General features: G+C 34.3%; 1 protein-coding gene across 1 annotated transcript; it reads left to right on the forward strand.

The window, feature by feature from the left end:
* The first annotated feature begins 10979 nt into the window (after positions 1–10979).
* LOC127965111 (phosphopentomutase) lies at positions 10980–20789 on the forward strand. Its single transcript, XM_052565721.1, has 13 exons — positions 10980–11215; positions 12998–13165; positions 13605–13796; positions 15106–15189; positions 15278–15471; positions 16677–16866; positions 16974–17071; positions 17146–17329; positions 17422–17515; positions 18261–18390; positions 18488–18677; positions 18773–18906; positions 19942–20789. Exons 1-13 carry the CDS (start codon positions 11141–11143, stop codon positions 20042–20044), a joined length of 1836 nt encoding a protein of 611 aa, XP_052421681.1. The 5' UTR covers positions 10980–11140; the 3' UTR covers positions 20045–20789.
* The last annotated feature ends 1080 nt before the right edge of the window (positions 20790–21869 follow it).

Raw genomic sequence — 21869 nt, forward strand, 5'->3', positions numbered from 1 at the left:
CCTCAAAATGTAATTGCCTAAAACTGGAATATGAATTATTAGTTTCATCTTGTCCACAAAAGTGATACTTCTATCTATCTATCTATCTATCTATCTATCTATCTATCTATCTATCTATCTATCTATCTATCTATCTATCTATCTATCTATCTATCCATCAGCTCTAAAACAATTTTATAATAAATGATTATTATTATTTATTATGTATTTATTTAATATTATTTATATGTGTGTGTGTATATATATATATATATATATATATATATATATATATATATATATATATATATATATATATATATATAAAATAGTCTTATACATGGTGTGAATGCATGTAGATGCTTCTGAAGATGACCAGCCAATTAATAAAAAAAATCAGCATGCATTAACAGTAAGTATGATTTACAGAAACACCCATCATCTATAATTTAACCTTTCATTCATCATCTGTTATTATTGTTATTTATTATGTAGTATTATGTAGTATTTATATGGTATGTATATATATTAAAGTAATTCTATTATTTTAATTATATTATTAATTTGACATATTATAAATTATTTAACTATATATATATTTATAAACTATTTAAATATATAATATTCTGATAACTATACAGAATGTAATATATTTATATTTATATATTTATATATTTATATATTATTACCATTTATTATGTATTTGTTTAATATTATTTATTTTGGATTTATTTAATATTCTTATACAAAGTGTGAATGCATAGTAGATGTTTATGAAGATGAGCAGCCAATTAATAAAAAATGAAAAAAATCCCACATGCATTCACACTAAATATGATTTACAGCAACACCCATAATCTGGAGCCAGAGAGAGAGAGAGAGAGAGAGAGAGAGAGAGAGAGAGAGAGAAGCCTGGCAAATGGCTGTCTTCACAAGGCCAGGGCAGTCTGCTGGAATGTGTCTGTGTGAGTGTGTGAGCTGGCAGCCTTTCTGTAGCAGACCTACTGCTGGATACCTGCTGTTGATCCTGTCAAACTCTCACATGCACACACACACACACACACACACACACACACACACACAGGCCCTGTTCCTGCAGGCATATGTGCATGTGTGAGCACGGGCACGTTCAAGAGCACACATGTGATTAGCTTCATGCATGAGCAAACATTTGCACTGAGGAAGAACATAAACCAGGTTAAGATCCGGGACTTAGTTTGGTTATCATTGCCACTCCTTTTTTCTTCCAGATTAAGACAGAGAAAAAAAAAATGAAAGAAAGGTGGCATGAAGGAGGTGGAGGGATTAATCCAGGCAGTGAGGTAGGGAGGGTTTGTGCATGTGTGTAAAGAGGGTTCCCTGCTGCAGTGTGTCTTTGAACCCACCCCCACCTTGACAGGTCACATGGTTTGTGTGATGCCAGCTGTCTCATTTGCATGTGTTTTAACTACACCACAAATCCATCAGTTGGGAGGGAAAGCACGAGAGAAAGAGAGAAGGGGGCGGAGATAAGAAAAGGGGCTGCAAACACACTAGAACTGATTGATGAAGAAAGATGCCTTCATTCCTGTGTGCTTCAGAGATGTGGAGGTTGTTAGATGCCCACCACACCCTCTAAGACTCATTTGATATGTGCATGGTAAAGAGGAGCATGATCGCCCATATTTCATGCAATGAGACCAGTCACTGTCAAAATGCATATGGCTTATTTCATATCCACACCAAAACAGTACAAAAATGATATGCTTTCTCTAAAAAAAAAAAAAAAAAAAACTATAAGTTTCAGGTTTTCAATATTGGTTTTCTATATATCATCAGTGCAAGAAACCTGCAAGTTAATCATTAAACACCATTTTCACTGCTGAATTTGCCAACTATGTTACAGACAAAGTGTATGAATTTTAAGAATCCTATTTTTGGATATATCCATGTAATTGTTTAAAGGCATAGTCCAGCCAAAAATTCTGTCAAAATGTTCATAATTTCTTGATTTTCCTATTTCTTCTGTGTAACGTAAAAGAACATATTTTGAAGAATGTCGACAGTTTTAGTTCCCATTGACTTCCATTATGTGGACAACAAATACAAATTAAGTGTTAGCAACATTCTTTAGAATAACTCATTTTGTGCACCACAGGAAAATAAAAATAGTTCACAAGCAAAAACTCAATTCATTGTCATCATTATACAGTCACACACAGGATCAGGACAACTATGCTACTTTGACAAGTAACACAGTTAACATTTTAACCATTTTGTTTCATAATTTCAGCGGATGGCCTTGGTCAACCACATTATAAATTCGTGTTTATTTTAGCTTCAAATATTTTTTTTTTAATCATAAAAAGTCTATCAAACATAATTAATATATTCCATGACAATAGGTTATTGTAGATAAAATATTGAAATAAATGGGACGACACCATATTACCACAATATGTTCAAAATGTTCTATTTTCTAAAGAAAATAGTTAATATAAACATGCACACACACCTAATGTCATCAGTTATATGATATTTGCCATAAAATTATAGAATGACTCATTTGCATTCTGGTAATGGGGGCCAAGTAATGCATATGCATTCATAATATGCATAAAATTATGTTTTTACTCTTCATTGTGAACACACTGTGCCTCATTGTTCTTGTTGGCTATTAATAGCAATAGCATCATGCTTAATTATTGTCTTAACCGAGTTGTCTTGAATTCAGAAATGTGTTAATAAGCACCCTGAAGCACTTCATGAGACTCGGTTTGTGCTTCTGTGGTGGAGGTTTCACAGTCACTCACTCATACGCTGACAATGTGATGTAGGAGGCTAATGTCATTGTGCTAATCAAAGCCTGGGCTAATAGCTAATGCTATCTAAGAGTAATGAAGCAGTCCATTCATCTTTACAGAGACAGCAGCTCTGCAGACCACACTGCATGAGAGGACGATGCACTTCAAACAATGTGTTGTGAGATCATAAAACACAAAGGCATGAGGGTCATTTCAAACATGCAGATGTTTTTGTTTGATATGAAAATCTCATTGAAATGTATGAGATAATGTGATAAAGGGGAGTGAAGGTCTACGTGTGAGTAAGGTAATAACAATAGGCAATGTGATTTTAAAGTTGGTCTGTGACATTTTTTTATGCTGCAAAGAATATCATTTAGATAAAAAATGTTACAAATAATTTGTATCAAATGTTGTCTTTGAAGGCCTTAATTAGGCTTAACTTGTCCTAATTAATATATAGAGAGCATGTATTCAATAACTAGCAGAAATTAAGTTACATATGTTATGGAATTTAATTATTATTATTTTAACTTTCAGTGAATTGCAAAAAAAAAGATGCCAAGGCTGGTTTGGATATTAAACAATTAGGGGAAAAAATTCTAAAATGAAAACAAGCAGCAATGTTTTTATAACGCCATAGAGAGAATACACAGTTTTCCTTTTTAAAGTGAAATCAACAGAAATAAATTATTTATAGGTGATTCTGCATGTCAGACTGCGACTGAAGAAACAATGTACCTTCTCATTGTGTGTAGGAGCTGTTTCAGCCATGCTATCGTCGCCTCCTGTTGGAGACCAGTGTTTAGTGCAGTCTCCATTAAAACGAGGGTTATGATAAGCATATTGAATATACAAAACATAGCATATGATTGACACTGCTGCCATGTGCTGTTCCCGGGACATCAACATGCTGCTCCGAAGGTTCCTGCCACAGCTTGGTCCCAAAGATCCTGTCAGATCACAATTACAGACACCACAGAGGTTGCTTGAAAGGGTGTCTTTTTTCAGAGCTTCCCAGATCTCAGAGTTTATTGTTAAATGAACCTGCTACGGTTCCACAGCTCCGTGTCATGACAGCTCCCGTTTCAAAGCTTCCCAGAGGTTCCTGACAGGGTCACACCATGTCATTTCCACCACAAATGTTCCTGTCATGATGGTGATTCCTGTCGTAGACTCTGCCAGAGCTCTCATCTCATTGTCTGAGTGACATTTCTAGCTGGATGAATGACCATCATCTTCAGCTCAACCTTACGAAGACAGAACTCCTGGTGATTCCACCTAACCCATCGTTTCATCACAACTTCTCTATACAGCTGGGTTCATCAACCATTACTCCTTCGAGGACAGCCAGAAACCTAGGAGTTGTGATGGATCATCAGTTAAGCTTCACAGACCACATTGCTTAAACGACCCGGTCCTGCAGGTTTGCCTTATACAACATTAGGAAGATTAGACCCTCCCTTCTTGTCCAAGCTCTTGTTCTCTCCAGACTGGACTATTGTAATGCTCTCCTGGCTCTTCCTGCATGTACTGTCAAGCCTCTGCAATTGATCCAGAATGGTGCAGCCATTGTTGTCTTCAATGAGCCAAAAAAAAGCTCACATTACTCCTCTCCTCATCAGGTTACACTGGCTACCAGTAGCCGCTCACATCAAATTCAGGGTACTAATGCTTGCCTACAAGACGACCACTGGCACGGCACCGACTTACCTAAACTCACAGGTTAAATCTTATGTGCCCTCCAGAAGTTTGCGCTCTGCAAGTGAACGACGCCTTGTGGTGCCATCCCAAAAAAGTTCAAAATCACTCTCACTGACCTTTTCCTGGACTGTGCCCAGCTGGTGGAATGACCTCCCAATCTCAATTCGTTTACTCGTTTTCAAGAAACATCTAAAGACTCATCTTTTTCGCCAGCACTTAACCAACTTATACTGCCACTTTTCCTTTTCTTGTCTTTTATATTTATAAAAAAATACATAAAAATAAAAACCTGGCTATGCATTCAGTACTAGACTGAGACTTGTCATGGCACTTGTATACTGTTGTTGTTCTCTTGTTGACCTGACTGCTTCTACTGTTCTCATTTGTAAGTCGCTCTGGATAAAAGGGTCTGCTAAATGATTAAATGTAAATGTAAATGTCATCCTGCCTGGTCCCAGAGGTTCCTGCTGAAGCCACTCTGGTCCAAAAGGATTCTGTCGAGCATCAGAGGATCTTCTCACGTTCCCTGTGTTTGCTCTCACTGGTGTGATTCCTCCATATTCATTACCTGTGGGCCACATTAAAAAGACTTGTGATAGGAAATAGGAAACATATGATAATCTGGAAATATTAACCATTTTAACCTATTTTTTCTTAAGTTGGTTAACACTTGTTTTACCAATTATATAAATCACTTTAAATGTGAATTTGAATAATAAACTCAGCAGGTAATACCAGGTAAATAAGCAAAAACGTAAAAAAGAGGAGTTACACTATGTGGTAAAGTAAGGTATTTTTTCACCTCTTCAGTGCTACTTTTTAATGCCACTTTGGGGCAACAAGCGCATCTTTCCATTCTTCATTTTCAGCAATGCGTTCGTGTTCACTTTGATGAATAATTTTCTATAATTTATACATTTTATTTCTATTTTACTACATTTAAACATGTACTAATATAAGTAATATTAATATATGCACATAAGATCATAAAAAACTATTACAAATTACTTACAAAAAGAGTGGCATTATTTAAAATGTTAAATGTTAAACATCTTAATTTCAGAATAACATGATCAGAATACATATACGTCTTCACATTTCATTCAATAAGTTACATTTAATTACTTTGTATACAATATTTTTGCATAAAGTCATGTTTTTTCTTTAAAAAGCCCACAAAGCCAAACAAAGTCTTTGCTTATTACATATACATTCGAAGACATTTATATCACACATTACAGACTTTAAAGTCCTTCCAATCAAAACAAACTCATTTAGATGTGTTTACTTCCAGTTTAATGACATAGAATACATAAAATATTTGTAAAAATATTATAGACTCTGTACATTTAAATTGAAGTGTAAATAGAAATAAATAGAGCACAAATTGCATTTACAGAGACAACCGATATCATCCAAAGTGCACCTTGGCCCTTCGCCATCGTCAGCTGAGGTCTGTGGTCTCACCTTCTTAAAATCCCTATATATATTTGGGACTGATTCAAAAGAAGCTTTGAGTGCATGAGAAACACAAACCAAACATGACCAAATCATTGCTTATGTCATTGAAATGAACTGTTATAGCTTCATGGGCACTAAAAGCATGAAGAATTCTGGCTCAGATGGGATGATTCTGTTACCACATGAAAGCTACGGAGACCACACACACCAAACTGACTCTTGTGTTTATTGGTTTCCAGATGAATAATCAATGTTTGGACTGGAACTGAAGTCTTCATATGCTTACTGGAGTCTACAGCTTTTGGCTACACCAAAGCTAACTCAGCAAAACTATATTTAAAGTTGGTGGTAAAAATAAAAATAAAATACATTCCCACCCTTGTAATGAAATACATAGTGACCTGAATACTTAGTGGTTAAGAGACCACAATACAGTCAGTTTAAAAAAGAGGATACTGGGAATGTTTCAGAATGTATCAGAGCATACCTTGTCTCTCTCACCACTCGCTTCTCATGTGTGTGCTAATTCAATCTTGAATCAAATTCATAAATCTGGATCATTCATTCAGTCAGATGAAGAATTAAAGAGACAGTTCAGCTAAAAATTTTCTTCTACTTTTGGGGAACATCCTGGCCATTCTTTTCAGTACAGTTAAAGTGAATTTAGGCTCCAAAATCAAACATATTATTCACTAAATATTCCCTTTTTATAAGCACTCATTAAAAAAAAACAAACATCTGATTTATGAATTCATTGTTCTTTTAAGTCTGATTTGTCAATGAATCAGTGGATCCAGGTCACAAAAACTAGCTGAATGGTTTGTGAAGCAATCTGAACCAGATTTAGAGTTATACAAGATCCTAAGCAGTGCAACTGTTTTCAACATTGATTATAATAAGAAGTGTTTCTTAGCATATTAAAATCATTTCTGAATGATCACGTGACACTGAAGACTGGAGTATCCGGCTGCTGGAAATGTAGCTTTGACCACAGGAATAAAGTACATTCTAAAATATATTCAAATGAGTATTTGAAATTGCAATAATATTTCACTATATTTCAGTTTTTACTATATTTTTGACCAAATAAATGCAACCTTAGTGAGCACAAGAGATGTCTTTAAAAAACATTTAAAAAATCTTGCTCACCTTTCAAAGGTTATGCATCACGTTAATTGTTTTGATATATTGCTAAAATGATCAAATCAAACATTTCCCTTTCCCTGTGTTTTCAGTTAGCCTTGATGAAGAAATAAAAACAGATTTTTTTTGTCAACTATCCCTTTAATAATTGCACTTTAATTATAAGCATGTGTTTTTTTTTTAATGCTGTATGTTTAGCAGCATAAACAGAGCGAGGAAGACTCATTCTCCACTCTTTTCTTTCGGAGTAGTGTATGCTTTTGTTATTCTCATCTCAATCAGAGCGTTTTCAGTAAAAGCTCATATGATTCCCCATGGGAAAATAGATCTCTAGAAGTTCAAATGCACACCCCAAAACAGACGGCTCACCTTCCCGTTCCTCTCTCTCAAAACGTTTGTCAGTATCACCCTGCAGGACTGAAACTCCCCTCCAATCTGTAAAACACCCCCCTGAGACCCACTTCCAGAAGCCCTCCACATACAAGATTATTATCCAAATGCTCTGCCTTTGTCTCGGCTTTGGGGAGCAGTTCCTTAACTGTTTCACGCAAACTGAAGGAAAAAGCATTGCTTGGGCAACTTCTGAGTAGGATCAGAACAAGGCCATCAAAATAAATTTAATTGAGAAGCAAACTCAACACATTAAAAAATTATCAAAATGTAGTTTTGGTTCCCTTGGAAAAAAACCAATAGCATTTTACATTGGCTTTAGGATAATTGCAGAAAAGTGTGACTGACAAAAGTTTATTATGATGACTAAAAAACATATAAGAATCATAATCATAAATAAGTTTTGAAGCCAGAAGTAAAAAAAAGCATGACTTCAAAGTCACTAATCTTTTGACAACTCTTTCGGTCTTTATTTAAAGAACATTTCCCTGGAAGTTTTAGTAAGAATCATTTGCAAGAGCGTGATTATAAACACAACAAGGCTGAAAAAAGCAGAATAGTGAGTTTTCCTGAATTATTTTTATGTCATCAACAACCAATGCAGTCCTATTAAGCTGTATTAAGTATAAGCTTTAAAAAAAAAAAGAAATCAATTGGAGTATTACTATTTCAAGCAGCATATTAGTAGTTTGTTAGTATGCTACACTGTCAGTAAAAAATAGTCTAATATATGAAGGAATTTTCCATATAGATTTTTCACAGGTTATTATTTTTTTTACCTGCATTTTAAATTACGCATTGTATTTTATTTTATTTTTTCAGTTACAACGGATAATGGACAAAGGATAAAGTCCTGGAAAATTACTACTTTTTATTTTTTATTTTTCTAAATCAACTAATTGGATTACAAAGCGCTTGGTTTTAGCTCACATGACAACAGCACAACAATAAGCTAAAGATCATTGTAGATTAAAAAATACAATTATACATTTTTACGTTTTAGCCTACATTTGTCTTCATTTTTTTTAAGTCAGACAATAAATAAATCAAATGCATTCACAGTAGTCTAAATTCCAGATATTAGCATTTTAATCAAGATTTAATTATTCTTTTGGGGAAATCACACGAGGTGTCATGACTGGGAAAACACACTGTCAAGCAATTGACCAATTAACCAATGAAAATGCAGGAACAGAATGGTCAACAACTTGCACCTGCACTTGTAATTAAATTGTTCCTTGGTTAGCATTTAGACAGCATTGTTTAGATAAGTGATAAGATATATAATCGCTAGTTGAGCAATTTTACTCTGTCTTCTGCATTTTTTTTGTTGTTCTTCTGCAGTAAAGTGAGCTGATTTGTGCAGTGCTTCGTTCTCTGGCTCTTATAGCATCATATTTGTCTTTAATATCTTTGTTTATCCAATTTATTTTCCCTCAGAAAGCTGAAGTGAAGCAATGGCTGACAAACCAGATATCAGCGAGGTCTCTCAGTTTGACAAGACCAAGCTGAAGAAGACCGAGACACAAGAGAAGAACACCCTTCCCACTAAAGAGAGTAAGTTTGAGTTTTACACCCGCGCTTCCCTTTAAAACCTTGAATGATGTTTTTTGTTCTTATTAGCAACTTTGTGTGTAGATTTAGTTTCCCTTTTTGTTTTAAGTGGGCTTTCTTGTTCCCTCTCCCCTGTTTCAAGCTATCGAACAGGAGAAGCAGTGTGAGGCATAAACGATCTTCACCGAGGGCAAGCTGTGGAGAGCTGTGAGATGGCAAACTACTTTACTAAAGGGGGATTCTCCCGACCACCAGACACTGACCCTAACCTGAAGTGGGGTGTTTGCCCACAGTTTAACTTCTGTAGAAGACCTTTCTGAAGGATGACTGACTTGATCAGTGTCAGTGACGAGATGGATTACTCTGCACTGAGGCGAGCTCTTGTCAATCTAAATGAAAATGAGTTATATTTGCCCTCATCTTTAGTGAAATAAACCTTTCAGATGAATCTGTGTGGCTTTTTTTTTTTACCCTACCATTCGATACTAGTTGATCTGCCCTGGCTACTGATTCAGTTCTTGTCTTGCTGAAGGTGGGGTTTCAGTTGAGGGAGGAACAAATCTGAAGTGTTCCACTTATTTGTAGCACTTGCCCAGTGCTTGCTTTATCACAGACACAATGGATTGGCTGTAATATGGCCAATTAAACACTTTATGTAATTTTTCCAACACTTAATATTTTGCCTGAAAGGTTTCAGTCTTTCTCTGCTCATGTGGGGACCGCTAACCATTCTAGTAAACGAATACAACACATTTTGCAGGTTAAAATGGACAAACGGTGTGTGTCGCATTAAATTCATGTGTTCTGTTTAAAGAGTCTTGGCCCCATGTGCCTTCCGTAGATCTGTCTATCTAACTACTATCTATCATGATTCTTTTAAATGCTTTCTTCAGTCATTTTTGTATGTGCCACAAGAGTTTTATGTTAAAAAGGTTTGGGGCACATAATAATGAATTCTTAAGCAAGGCTTAATTCACAAATATATTCCATAAAAAAGAGCAACTAGATAGCAAAACCTAGAGGCAATAGCCTTGTGATAAACTAATATCCCTTGCAAAGCTGAAATTGGACTTAATATACTTTTCTCAAAACAGTTAATGAAAAGTCTGCAAATAATATCATCCAATGTTGACCACAAGTCTGTGTATATATATCTTAGCATTCTTTGCATTCCTCACAATGTCTTACAAATTCCAAATATTTTTAGTCTCCATTGAAACATCACATTAACTTAAGGTTTATTGTAAAATAATTTTCATCGGAATATCAGAAAATGCAGAATATAGATAATGAAATACATTGTTATATATTTATATAGAATTTGAAAATTAACATATTCCTTAAACTTTGCTTTTAGTGAAATTAAAATTTAATTTTTATAAAATCTTTTTACATTGTATGAGTAAAAAAACAAATTGAAGAATGAATTCTGTTCTGATTGTTATACTCTTTCAGTCATTGTAGAGTCAGTAATCTGCAACAGATATTTAAAGTCTACAATCTGAAGTCTCTTACAAATACTAATTATATACAGATAAAATCAATTTGCAGCACATCATTTTAATGTTTCTTCTCACACTGAAGTGACCTCAGTGCCACTAATAACAGGAGTTTGGCGCCCTCTACTGTATGAAATAATATAAACAAGTGCAGTTTAGGACCCCAATGAAAGTATGGATAATTTATACTTGAACGAGCTTTTATGTTAATTTAATACCTGCTCTACTGCTTTATTTATATCAATTTACGTTTAGGAACACAGAAATATCTTAAATAATAGACAAAATGTATTGCTATTTTTTTTTTTTTTTTCACACAAAATGTTAAATATAGAATCTAAATTAGAATTAGAAAAGTTAAAATTACACAGGCCAAAGAAAAGGCCAAAGCTTTTCCCGAAACTACAAATGCTCCATCAATGAGCTGCTGCGCAATGGAATGGGCCAATCATGTGCCCCGCCCCTTTCAGGAAAACACCCCGCCCACTCAGTTCCGTTCACTGGACGTGCTACATACATACAGTCGAACAGGAACATTCACGGATCACACTGTCATTCAATTCATGCATAGCGACCGTCTCATTTGTTTATCGGTTGAAATACGGTTTACTTCCGAGTTCGATCAACATGGAGAACGGCTTGGAAAGCACAGGAGACAGTCGTCTGGACCAGGCTGTCACGCAGTGGCTGCAGTATGACAAGGTAAGACCAAACACACGTGTGAGATTAAATGTGTGAGATCTGACATCTCTAGTGCTTCAGCTGTAAAGCTGGCTTGAAGCATTAATTTTAAGTGACTCGTTGACAGACAGGAACACCCTGTGATGATCAACTAAAGTCGAAGTAATCCTGCTTCCAGGAAGTGTTCTTAACTAACTTACAGGAGATACTCAACACAATGCCATCTGAACTTCTGTTCAGTCAGATCCTTACTGATCTGCCGTTATTTAAAATCTACTTTTGCTCTGAGATTAATCAGCTCTGCCTAAATGTTTCTCCTAAAATCCTTTTAGCTCTATTCTCTAATTTGTCTCACAACTAAAAATTAAAATTAAAAATACCATTCAAATGTTTGAGGTTGGTAAGATTTTACTGTTTTAGAGAAGTCTCTTCTGTTTACCAAGGCAGATTTATTTGATCAAATAATCATTGAAAACAGTAATATTATTACAATATAAAAATAATTTTTCATTTTGAATATATTGTAAAATCGAATTTATTCCTGTGATGCAAAGCTGGATTTTCAGCATCATTACTCTAGTCTTGAGTGTCATATTATTCTAATATACTGATTTGATGCTTGAAAGATTTCTTATTATTATCAATCCTGAAAAATAGGATATATTTTTTTCAGGATTCTTTGATGAATAGAAGTTCACAAGAACAAAATTTATTTGAAATCTAAATCTTTTGTATAAAATGTATTTACTGTCACTTTTGATCACATTTTATATGTTCTCGCAGAATAAAAGTGTTAATTTCTTTTGAAAAAGCAGATTGCAAACGTTTACAGGAGAGTAGATTTCAAATTGGTGATTTGGTTTGGGTGTTTCATATTACAAACTTTTGCAGATCTTGGTAAATCTGAGCAGGTCACAGATCACTGGGTTCTTTTCCTTAGTAGAAAACTCTGAGAAGCTGGAGGAGATTTAAGAATAAGCCTTCATTTAACCTCAAGAAAAACATTTGAGATGATAAATCATCAGGAGTGTTTCTGATTTTTTATTTTTTTTATTTGCTACAAACACATAACCTGCCTGAACTCACAGCGAAGAGCATTATGCTTTAAAAACAAAGAAACGTACAAACAGGCGCAAACGGTTTCTAGACTGTCCCAGTTACACTGAAACCGTTAAATAGCATGTAAATCAGTGTCAATGAACAGCTCCATACAAGTCATTACAATGCATATTTGTGTAGTGCCATTACAGTAATTGGAGTCTTGTGCTTAACTGGGTCACATGGTTTTACGCAGAAGTGGAAGGTAATTGATTAAGCAGAATTGGATATTCAGATGATTTCAACCTTTTTTACAGTGCAATAAAAATGTAACTTTTTTTTTTTTTTTTTACTGTATTTTGGCTGTGTATTCATCAAAATGATTGCATTGGCCCATGTGCTGCTCGGAAAGGACATCATAAAATGCAGTGGATCAAGGCTCTTCAATTGCATCCTCACTTGGTCTCACTTATCATGAGAGTGAAAGCATATTGTCCTCACATGATGGACAGGAGACGTGTATATATTTATACACACACACACACACACACACAACACTAATCCGAATCATCAGGACAAAGTGTCTGGAGACATAGAGGCCCCCCCCCCCCCCACTCTTACTTTTATGAAAACTTTTAAATAACAAAACTGACCTAATTTACTTTTTAAAAAATACACATTCCTGGTCTTATTGTGATTTTTCCGAGTGCACGTTATTTGAAATTTTTTTTGGTAAATATAGAATAGTTTTGTGTGTGTTTCCAGAATCCAAAGACGGCCGCTGCGGTGCAGACTATGGTTAAGGACAGAGCCGTGTCAGAGCTGCAGAAGTGTTTCGGGGCCCGTATGGAGTTCGGCACGGCGGGACTGAGGGCCGTCATGGGACCGGGAGTGTCCTGCATGAATGACCTCACCATCATACAGACCACACAGGTGACATACTGTAAATTCATTCTCTGACAGTAGATGGCGCTTAAAGAAAATCAAAAATACATAGTAATCAGCGCTGGGTAGATGACTTACTGAACTGTAGTCCGTTACTGATTACACGATGAAAACTAGAGTTCATAGCGTAATCTATGTTACTTTTATTAGGTAATGTAATCTGACTTCTTTTTAGATCGCACCAAGATTCATCTTTGTGTGAACAGGCCTTAAAGGGAAACTCCACTTATTTACTCACCTTCACGCCATCCCAGATGTATAGCACTTTCTTTCTTATGTTGAACACAAACAGAGATTTTTAAGCAAAATCATAATCATCGTTCCAAAAGCTATTTGTCACATTGTCAGTTTTCACAATGTCACAGTACATTTTGTGGTAAGTGAGGATATTGATTGAGATTTATTTCTCTCTTTTTGCTTCTGATAGGGTTTCTGTGTGTACCTGGAGCAGTGTTTTACAGATCTGAAGCAGAGAGGGGTGGTGATCGGGTTTGATGCTCGCGCTCACCCTCCTAGTGGTGGAAGCAGTAAAAGATTCGCCTGTCTTGCTGCTTCGGTCTTGATCAGCCGAGGCGTCCCGGTCCACCTCTTCAGTGACATCACACCCACTCCATACGTGGTTCGTATGAACCTTCTGTAGTCATGGAGAGAAAGTTCAGGTGTATTACTAATTCTGATATGCTATTATTGATATTGTATTGATATATGATATTACTGTGATGGTACATATATTTAGGAAATATCTATGGAGCATATTCAGAAATATTAAATTGTAACATTGTACAGTTTTTTGGTTTATTATTTAGAAGTGCTGTTCATTGTGGTTAGAGGTTTGTCATCTTTTTGCAATTTTGCTACGTCCAGCTTCAAAGAACTAATCACAAACCAACAACCAAACGCATGAGAAAGAAGAGAGAGAGACACAATTGCACAGGAGCACATTGTGAGATTGTTGCATAAGAGACTAGAATCGTTCATGAAGATGCTTCACCATTCATCAACTTTTCTGTTCCCATGAATACATGGACATGCTCTCACTCATTCTCCTATCACTCTCTCAGCCTTTCCCTCTGAGCCCTCAAACAGCATTCTGTTTTACCTCTAGCCCAAAAACTGTTATTTAAAATGAAGTATTTGTTCAAAAAACATTTATTTAAAAAGTCAAAAATGTCATGTTTCTTGGAATTTGAGCGGGAAAATGTTATGCCATCCACATAACTTGACATATTCTTTATCTTTCCAAATCTGTAACTTAGTGGCCCAGTGGTATTTAAATGTCTTTTCCCCATTTTTTAGCCAAGCATTGGTCTGGGTGCAAATCATTTTTCTTTTTTTTTGCGTTTTATTGTTAACATGAAAATATCATAAGAAACACAGATTACAGATTTATACAAATACTGCATGTAAAGCCAGAATGTATACAGTGACTGAAATTAACAGAGATAGACCGCAAATTAAATAAGGAGAGAGAAAAGAAACATACACACACACACACACACACACACACACACAAAACATTAATAATAATAATAAAATGTTTTCAAAAGTTTGGGGTCGGTAAGATATTTTTTTTTAAAGAAATGAATTAATATTTTAATTAACCAATTAAATTGATGCATTAAATTAATCAAAAGTGACAGTAAAGACTTTTACTTGTTACAAACTTCTGTTTCAAATAACACTGTTCTTTTGAAATGTCCATTTATCAAATGTATCCTAGTATCCGCTTAATAAATAAATGAAATAAATTGGACAGTTAAGTTTGATTTTACAAGCGTTCTGTGTCATATATTACTGTTAACTGAAATATTTACTTCCTTTGTAAGAGACATCTTTCCAAAAACCATAAAAATTACTTACCGACCCCAACATTTTGTGTAAATGTAAAAGTAAAAAAAAGCCTCTTCTCTTCCCTTCTCTTCTTTTAGCCTTTTACTGTATCACATCTAGGACTGTGTGCTGGTGTCATGGTAACAGCCTCCCATAATCCCAAACAAGACAATGGATACAAGGTATCATCCATCCCTAAATAATATGTTTGATATGAATGAAATATAGACTTAAAGATATGACCCGTTTTTCATTGTGTGTGTGTTTAAGGTGTACTGGGCAAACGGAGCTCAGATCATTCCTCCCCATGATACAGGCATCGCTGCAGCGATAGAACAGAACCTTGAGCCGTGGCCTAAATCATGGGACACTGATGGAGCTCTTCAGAGTTCCCTTCTCACTGACCCATACCAGGACATACACAGAGAATACTGCCAGACCATACAACAGCACTGCTTTCACAGGTACTCACGCAGATCTGTATACAGAACAGAACAGATACGACGCTTTAAAGATTCCAAGATCAGTTTAATCAGTGATCTGTGAGCTGTCATCCAGCGGATACCTTTATATTTACCTTGTGTGTGTGTGTGTGTGTGTGTGTGTGTATATATATATATATATATATATATATATATATAAATATATATATATATATATATATACAGTACAGACCAAAAGTTTGGAAACATTACTATTTTTAATGTTTTTGAAAGAAGTTTCTTCTCATCAAGCCTGCATTTATTTGATCAAAAATACAGAAAAAACTGTAATATTGTTAAATATTATTACAACTTAAAATAATAGTTTTCTATTTGTATATACTTTAAAAAAATTATTTATTCCTGTGATGCAAAGCTGAATTTTCAGCATCATTCCTCCAGCCTTCAGTGTCACATGTAACATCAGTCGATCACATGATCCTTTAGAAATCATTCTAATATTCTGATTTATTATGAGTGTTGGAAACAGTTCTGCTGTCTGATATATTTGATGAATAAAATATATTGTTGTCTAATATATTCAGTTTTATCAATTGAACACATCTTTGCTGAATAAAAGTATTGATTTTATAAAAAAAAAAAAAAAAGAAAGTAAAAAAATTACTGACCCCAAATTACTGACCAGTAGTGTATATTGTTATTACAAAATATTTATATTTTAAAAACATAGCTTCTTTTTTTTTCTTTTCTTTCACTTTTTATTCATCAAAGTATCATAAAAAAGTATCACATCTTCTGAAAAAATATTAAGCAGCAGAACTGTTTCCAACTTTGATAATGAATCATCATATTAGAATAATTTCTAAAGGATCATGTGATAATGATCCTAAAAATTCAGCTTTGCATCACAGAAATAAATGATCATTTAAAGTATAATAATTTTAAAAACAATTATTTTAAAGTGTAATAATATATCACAATATTAAAAAATGTTCTGTATTTTTGATCAAATAAATGCAGGCTTGATGAGCAGAAAAATCTTCTTTCAAAAACATTAAAAATAGTAATGTTTCCAAACTTTTGGTCTGTGTATACAGTATATATATATATATATGTATATATATATATATATATATATATATATATATATATATATATATATATATATATATATATATACTTTATAGTCTTTTTTTCATTTTTTTGTTCGTCTTGTGTTTTCACAGGGAGCTGAATAAGAGTTCAAAGGTGAAGGTTGTCCATACGTCAGTTCATGGAGTGGGCCATATTTTTGTCCAGGCTGCTTTTAAGGCCTTTGACCTTCACCCTCCTTATGCTGTGGAAGAGCAGAAGGATCCTGACCCAGAGTTCCCTACTGTCAAATACCCCAACCCTGAGGAAGGAGAAGGAGTCTTGGTATAATACACTGACACACATACACACACACACACACACACAAACAAAAAAATATTTTGCTCTTATTATGTAAAGCCAGATGCAGTAAGCTGTGTTTGTGTATGTAGACGCTGTCCTTCGCGCTGGCAGATAAAGAGGGAGCAACTGTTATTCTGGCAAATGACCCTGACGCTGACCGACTGGCTATTGCTGAGAAGCAGGAGAGGTCAGTGTTGTTTGGCATTCTGTGTGGATTTTCATTCAGTGTGTCACTATGAATAGCAATAATTCTTCCTGCAGTGGTCAGTGGAGGGTGTTCTCTGGGAATGAGTTGGGTGCTTTGCTCGGATGGTGGATTTTCCAATGCTGGAAGCAGCAGAAAGAAGATGGAAAAGCCTTCATTAAGGATGTCTACATGCTATCCAGCACCGTCTCCTCAAAAATCCTCCGTGCCATCGCTGTGAAAGAGGGCTTCCACTTTGAAGTACATATGCTTCTAATAATAAAAATAAAAAAGCAAGTGATTAGTCATTCTTGATGTTTTACTGACTGTCTCTCTGCATGTCTATTTTGCAGGAAACTCTAACAGGCTTTAAATGGATGGGAAACCGGGCCAAAGAGCTGATGGAGCAGGGAAAGACTGTTCTGTTTGCCTTTGAAGAAGCTATTGGTACTCTGACATCCACACCACTAAAGATTCATGTGCATCTGTGTGTCGTTCTGTCAGGATGAGTAACCCACTGATCCTGGGTTCAAACCACAGACCCTAGTGACGTGTTTGTCAACCAGGGGGCCAATGGATCGCTTCAAATATTCTAATGAATAGTATTTGTAATAAAATAATCTAACTTGACATACAACATACAAAAAAAATTAAGAAAATATATTTTTTTTCCTGTAAATGTTAAAAGATTATGACATGCAGCTGTGCTATAATTATAGCAGAAGTACTGGCTTATAAATTCAAAAATAAATATATGCCCCTAAAATAATAATGCCCCTGTATGGGTTTTTGTCTTATATTTATATCATATATTGTTTAGAAGTGTCACAAGCAGGAGTGCTGTTTTTTCCTCGAATATCTGCACAATTGCAAATGTGATATTGATTGTTCAGTAAACAAGAATGTAATATTGTGTTACATTTTAGACACAGTATGTCCTAATTTATAATTGACGTTTAATTGCTTTTCAGCCCTAATACATATCATTATGATTTAATGAATATTTATGCATCATGATATCAATTCATACAATGTCAATCCAGAAATTGTAGTATAAGAACCCGTTATGTTTTCAGCTTAAATCTAACCATCCTCTGTATGAAATGAAATGGTTCTCTCTCACTATTCTAGAAAACAGTTGTGCAGACCTGAGAAGCTTTAATGTTGTTCTTTGGTTGCTTTGTTGTTGTAGGTTACATGTGTTCTCCTGCAGTTTTGGACAAAGATGGCTTAAGTGCGGCTGCCATTGCTGGCGAGTTTGTCTCCTACCTGGCTTCCAAAAATAGAACTCTGGCCCATCAACTCCGATCCATTTATGAGGAGTATGTGTCACAAAAACTTTGCCATTGACCTCTCTAATCATTTGTGTACTGTATCTTCTTGTTAATCACTATTTTCACGTTGGCTCGTTGTTTTCAGGTATGGTTACCACATTTCCAAGAACTCCTACTTCATCTGTCACGACCAAGACACCATTAAACGTTTGTTTGAGCGTCTTCGGAACTATGACGGGGAGCATTCGTACCCTAAAGAGTGCGGGGGCTTCTCCATCACAGCAGTGAGAGATCTTACCACAGGCTTTGACAGCGACCAGCCAGACAACAAGGCTGTGCGTAGCTCATAATGATTAGAAGTATTGTGATAGTTGATCTTCTGTAAAGTTTTCTTATCCTATATCTGTGAGCCTGTTTCTGTTCCTCACAGGTTTTGCCCACCAATAAAAGCAGTCAGATGATTACCTTCACCTTTGCTAGCGGGGGCGTGGCTACAATGAGGACCAGCGGCACAGAGCCTAAAATCAAATACTACACTGAGCTCTGTGCTGCACCAGGAAACAGGTGTTCAGACGGCTTCATTATTACATACAATTATTGCTGTAGTTATTTTTAAAAGTTTTTTAATTTTATTATTATTTAATTAATCAAAATGAACAAATCCAATAAATTTTACTATTGCAATAATATTTTTACATTTGGTAATAATAATAATAATAATAATAATAATAATATAGTAATATAATAGTACATATAATAATAGTAATATATAATATAGTCATATAATTACTATGAATGTTATAATATATATAGAATATATTATCATTTTATTATTATTATTATTATTAATATTCAATTTGACTATTCAATAATATATCACATCTAATTATATACTACTTTAGTCATAATATAATTTATGTTGATATATATATATATATATATATATATATATATATATATATATATTAGTATATACTGTATAACATTTGTATTTATGTGTGTGTGTATGTTTTTTTAATACAATGTAATAGTATAGTTGCAATAGTAATATATTTCTTTGGTTTGTTTAGTTTATAAAAAAAAAAGGAAAATACTAAAATACAAATATGTTTTATAATAATTTATAAGATATAATTATGTATAACTTTAGTATTTTATTTTATGTAATCAATTAGTGTTGTTTAAAAAAATGTATATTCATATTGAATGGGGGGGATTTTTATTTTTGTTTTAGCTGATCACGTGCTTGAGTAAAAAAACAAATTGTATAATAACAGATATAAAAATATATTCTGTATATGTCATATAACAGTATTACATGGTAAAATCCAACAGTGGCCTTCTTTGCTGTTGCCTCATAAAGCATATTTATTTTATTAAGGTATCGGGTCATAAGGGTTTTCTGTACATACAGAAAATTGAGCATATTGTGCACACAGTACGATACAATAATAATAAGAGCAGAATTGTAGTTTGATCATCATGACCATAGAGCCTTAATCATAGTCTTGGCATTTGCTAAAATCTTTGTATCGGCGCATGGTGCATAAATTGCTCATAATCATGTAAAAACAAGCTTTATGTCTTCCTCTTCTCTAGTGATGTTAACCAACTGAAAACTGAATTGAATAACTTGGTTGATGCCATCGTGGAACACTTCTACCAACCTGAGAAAAACAACCTGACTCCTCGACCAGAGTGAGAGACCGTATCGCTCAGGATTACAAGGACCTGATCTATTTCTGCTATTAGTCTTAACCTGCCACACATAACCATTCTCATATCAACTATAAACTTGCTCTTGTTTCAGGAAGTGTAGATCAAATCTGGTGCCACTTGAACATGCCAATTGCCTTTTTCCTTTTTCACCTCTGTTTTGTAGTCTACAATGTTATCGAATGAAATATATATTATACGAGAGACCTTTTCATTTGCCTTATTGAACAACAGTAGGGAACTCTGAATGTGCTAACATAGCAAAGAAAGTGAATTTGAATTAATATAAAGGTTATTCATTTCAGCAGATTTATTAGTTGAGTTGATTGACAGAAATGATTCAATTTCAGTTCAATTTCAAACCGAATAACCTCAGAAATCAAAAAGCCAGCTTATGTCAATTAATAATAATTTAAAAGAAATTAGAGGGACCTGACAGCCTTACCGTGGAACAAAGTGAGTTTTAGTTTTCCACATTCACATGATTCCGTTGCATCTTTATTCAGTTATCTCCGTTCAGTAACTCTTTGACTACATGCAATTTGTTTGTAAATGTTTATTCGATTTTGAATGCCAGCCTCAACCAGCTAGTTAGATAATTCATTCAGAATGTCATTTTTTTGTATAAAGTGATTTAATACCTTTCAGGTGCTCTTGAGTATAATACTTTTCTCACAGTGCTGTTTTTGCGTCTTTATTTTGCATCAATAAACAGTAAGTGGTAACCAAAAGTGTGTCTTTCATCTATGTGGAAGTGTGTGTAGAAGTAAAAAACTAATATACCAAATGACACATATAGATACATGTTATTTGAACATTCATTGCCCTTGGTCTGATGGGTTCCTTAAACTGTGTTTTCATGAAGTATGAGAGATAAACTGGACTATAAAAAAGGAAGTTGCATGTATTATCTGTTTACAGCCAGCAGAGTGTATAGGTGATCGCAAAACTTACATTTTATTTTTAACTTGTTAAATTCATGGTTATGATTTATTTGCATGACTGTATCTGTTTTAATGTTTTTTTTATACAGCTTTTCAGCATCCTCAGTGATTTTTTTTTTATTTTATACTCGTTTAAAAATTATGCTTGGAAAATGTCAGCATTATTTTTATATATTTGACAAAGTAATATTTTATTAATAAATGATATTAATGAAAAGAAGAAAAAGCAAGTGCCTATTCATTTTCATTGAGTAAATTGTTTCTTACAATAATTGTTGTATTTTATATGCACATGTATCATTTGGCTGAGTCCCGGGTTCCCAGAGGAACCCACTGGTTCTTTGACCAGTTCATTAAAACGGCTGACCTTCTGGACACTGGAACTCTCATTAAGAGCAGAATTCCAAAGGAGTGCAACATTATAGAGGATCAGACCATCAAATAGAAAGGGATAAGAGCATCAGAGATGGTGGTCGCACAAAGTTCTCCTGAACTCAATATCATTAAGTGTTGTGACATCGTCTGCCTTCAGCAATGAGCATCAGGACACGTGCTGTAAGCGGTCTAAGAAAGACAGAAAGTACGTCTAGGTGTCCAGTGGCAATTGTTGAGTACAACATCAACATTTGCGGCGTGGACATGGCCAACCGGATCAGAAATACATCAAAGTTCCAACATATACACTACACTTACAATGATGGGGTAGTCTCAGTCTTAATACTTCTGTTGACTTTGGTTTTATTTGGGAATTACTTGTTGTCATTATGTTTCAGTTTCTGATGTCTACTGTAGAATATATATATATATATATATATATATATATATATATATATATATATATATATATATATATATATATATATATAT

The sequence above is a fragment of the Carassius gibelio genome, chromosome A1 (genome assembly GCF_023724105.1).
Source record: "Carassius gibelio isolate Cgi1373 ecotype wild population from Czech Republic chromosome A1, carGib1.2-hapl.c, whole genome shotgun sequence".
NCBI lineage: Eukaryota > Metazoa > Chordata > Actinopteri > Cypriniformes > Cyprinidae > Carassius > Carassius gibelio.

What these genes read in the sequence shown, in the direction of transcription:
- LOC127965111 (XM_052565721.1), top strand. Translation starts at nt 11,141, where the DNA reads ATGGAGAACGGCTTGGAAAGCACAGGAGACAGTCGTCTGGACCAGGCT. An exon ending in AGTGGCTGCAGTATGACAAG is followed by an intron (nt 11,216 to 12,997) that starts GTAAGACCAAAC and finishes GTGTGTTTCCAG; the next exon opens with AATCCAAAGACGGCCGCTGC. An exon ending in AACAAGACAATGGATACAAG is followed by an intron (nt 15,190 to 15,277) that starts GTATCATCCATC and finishes TGTGTGTTTAAG; the next exon opens with GTGTACTGGGCAAACGGAGC.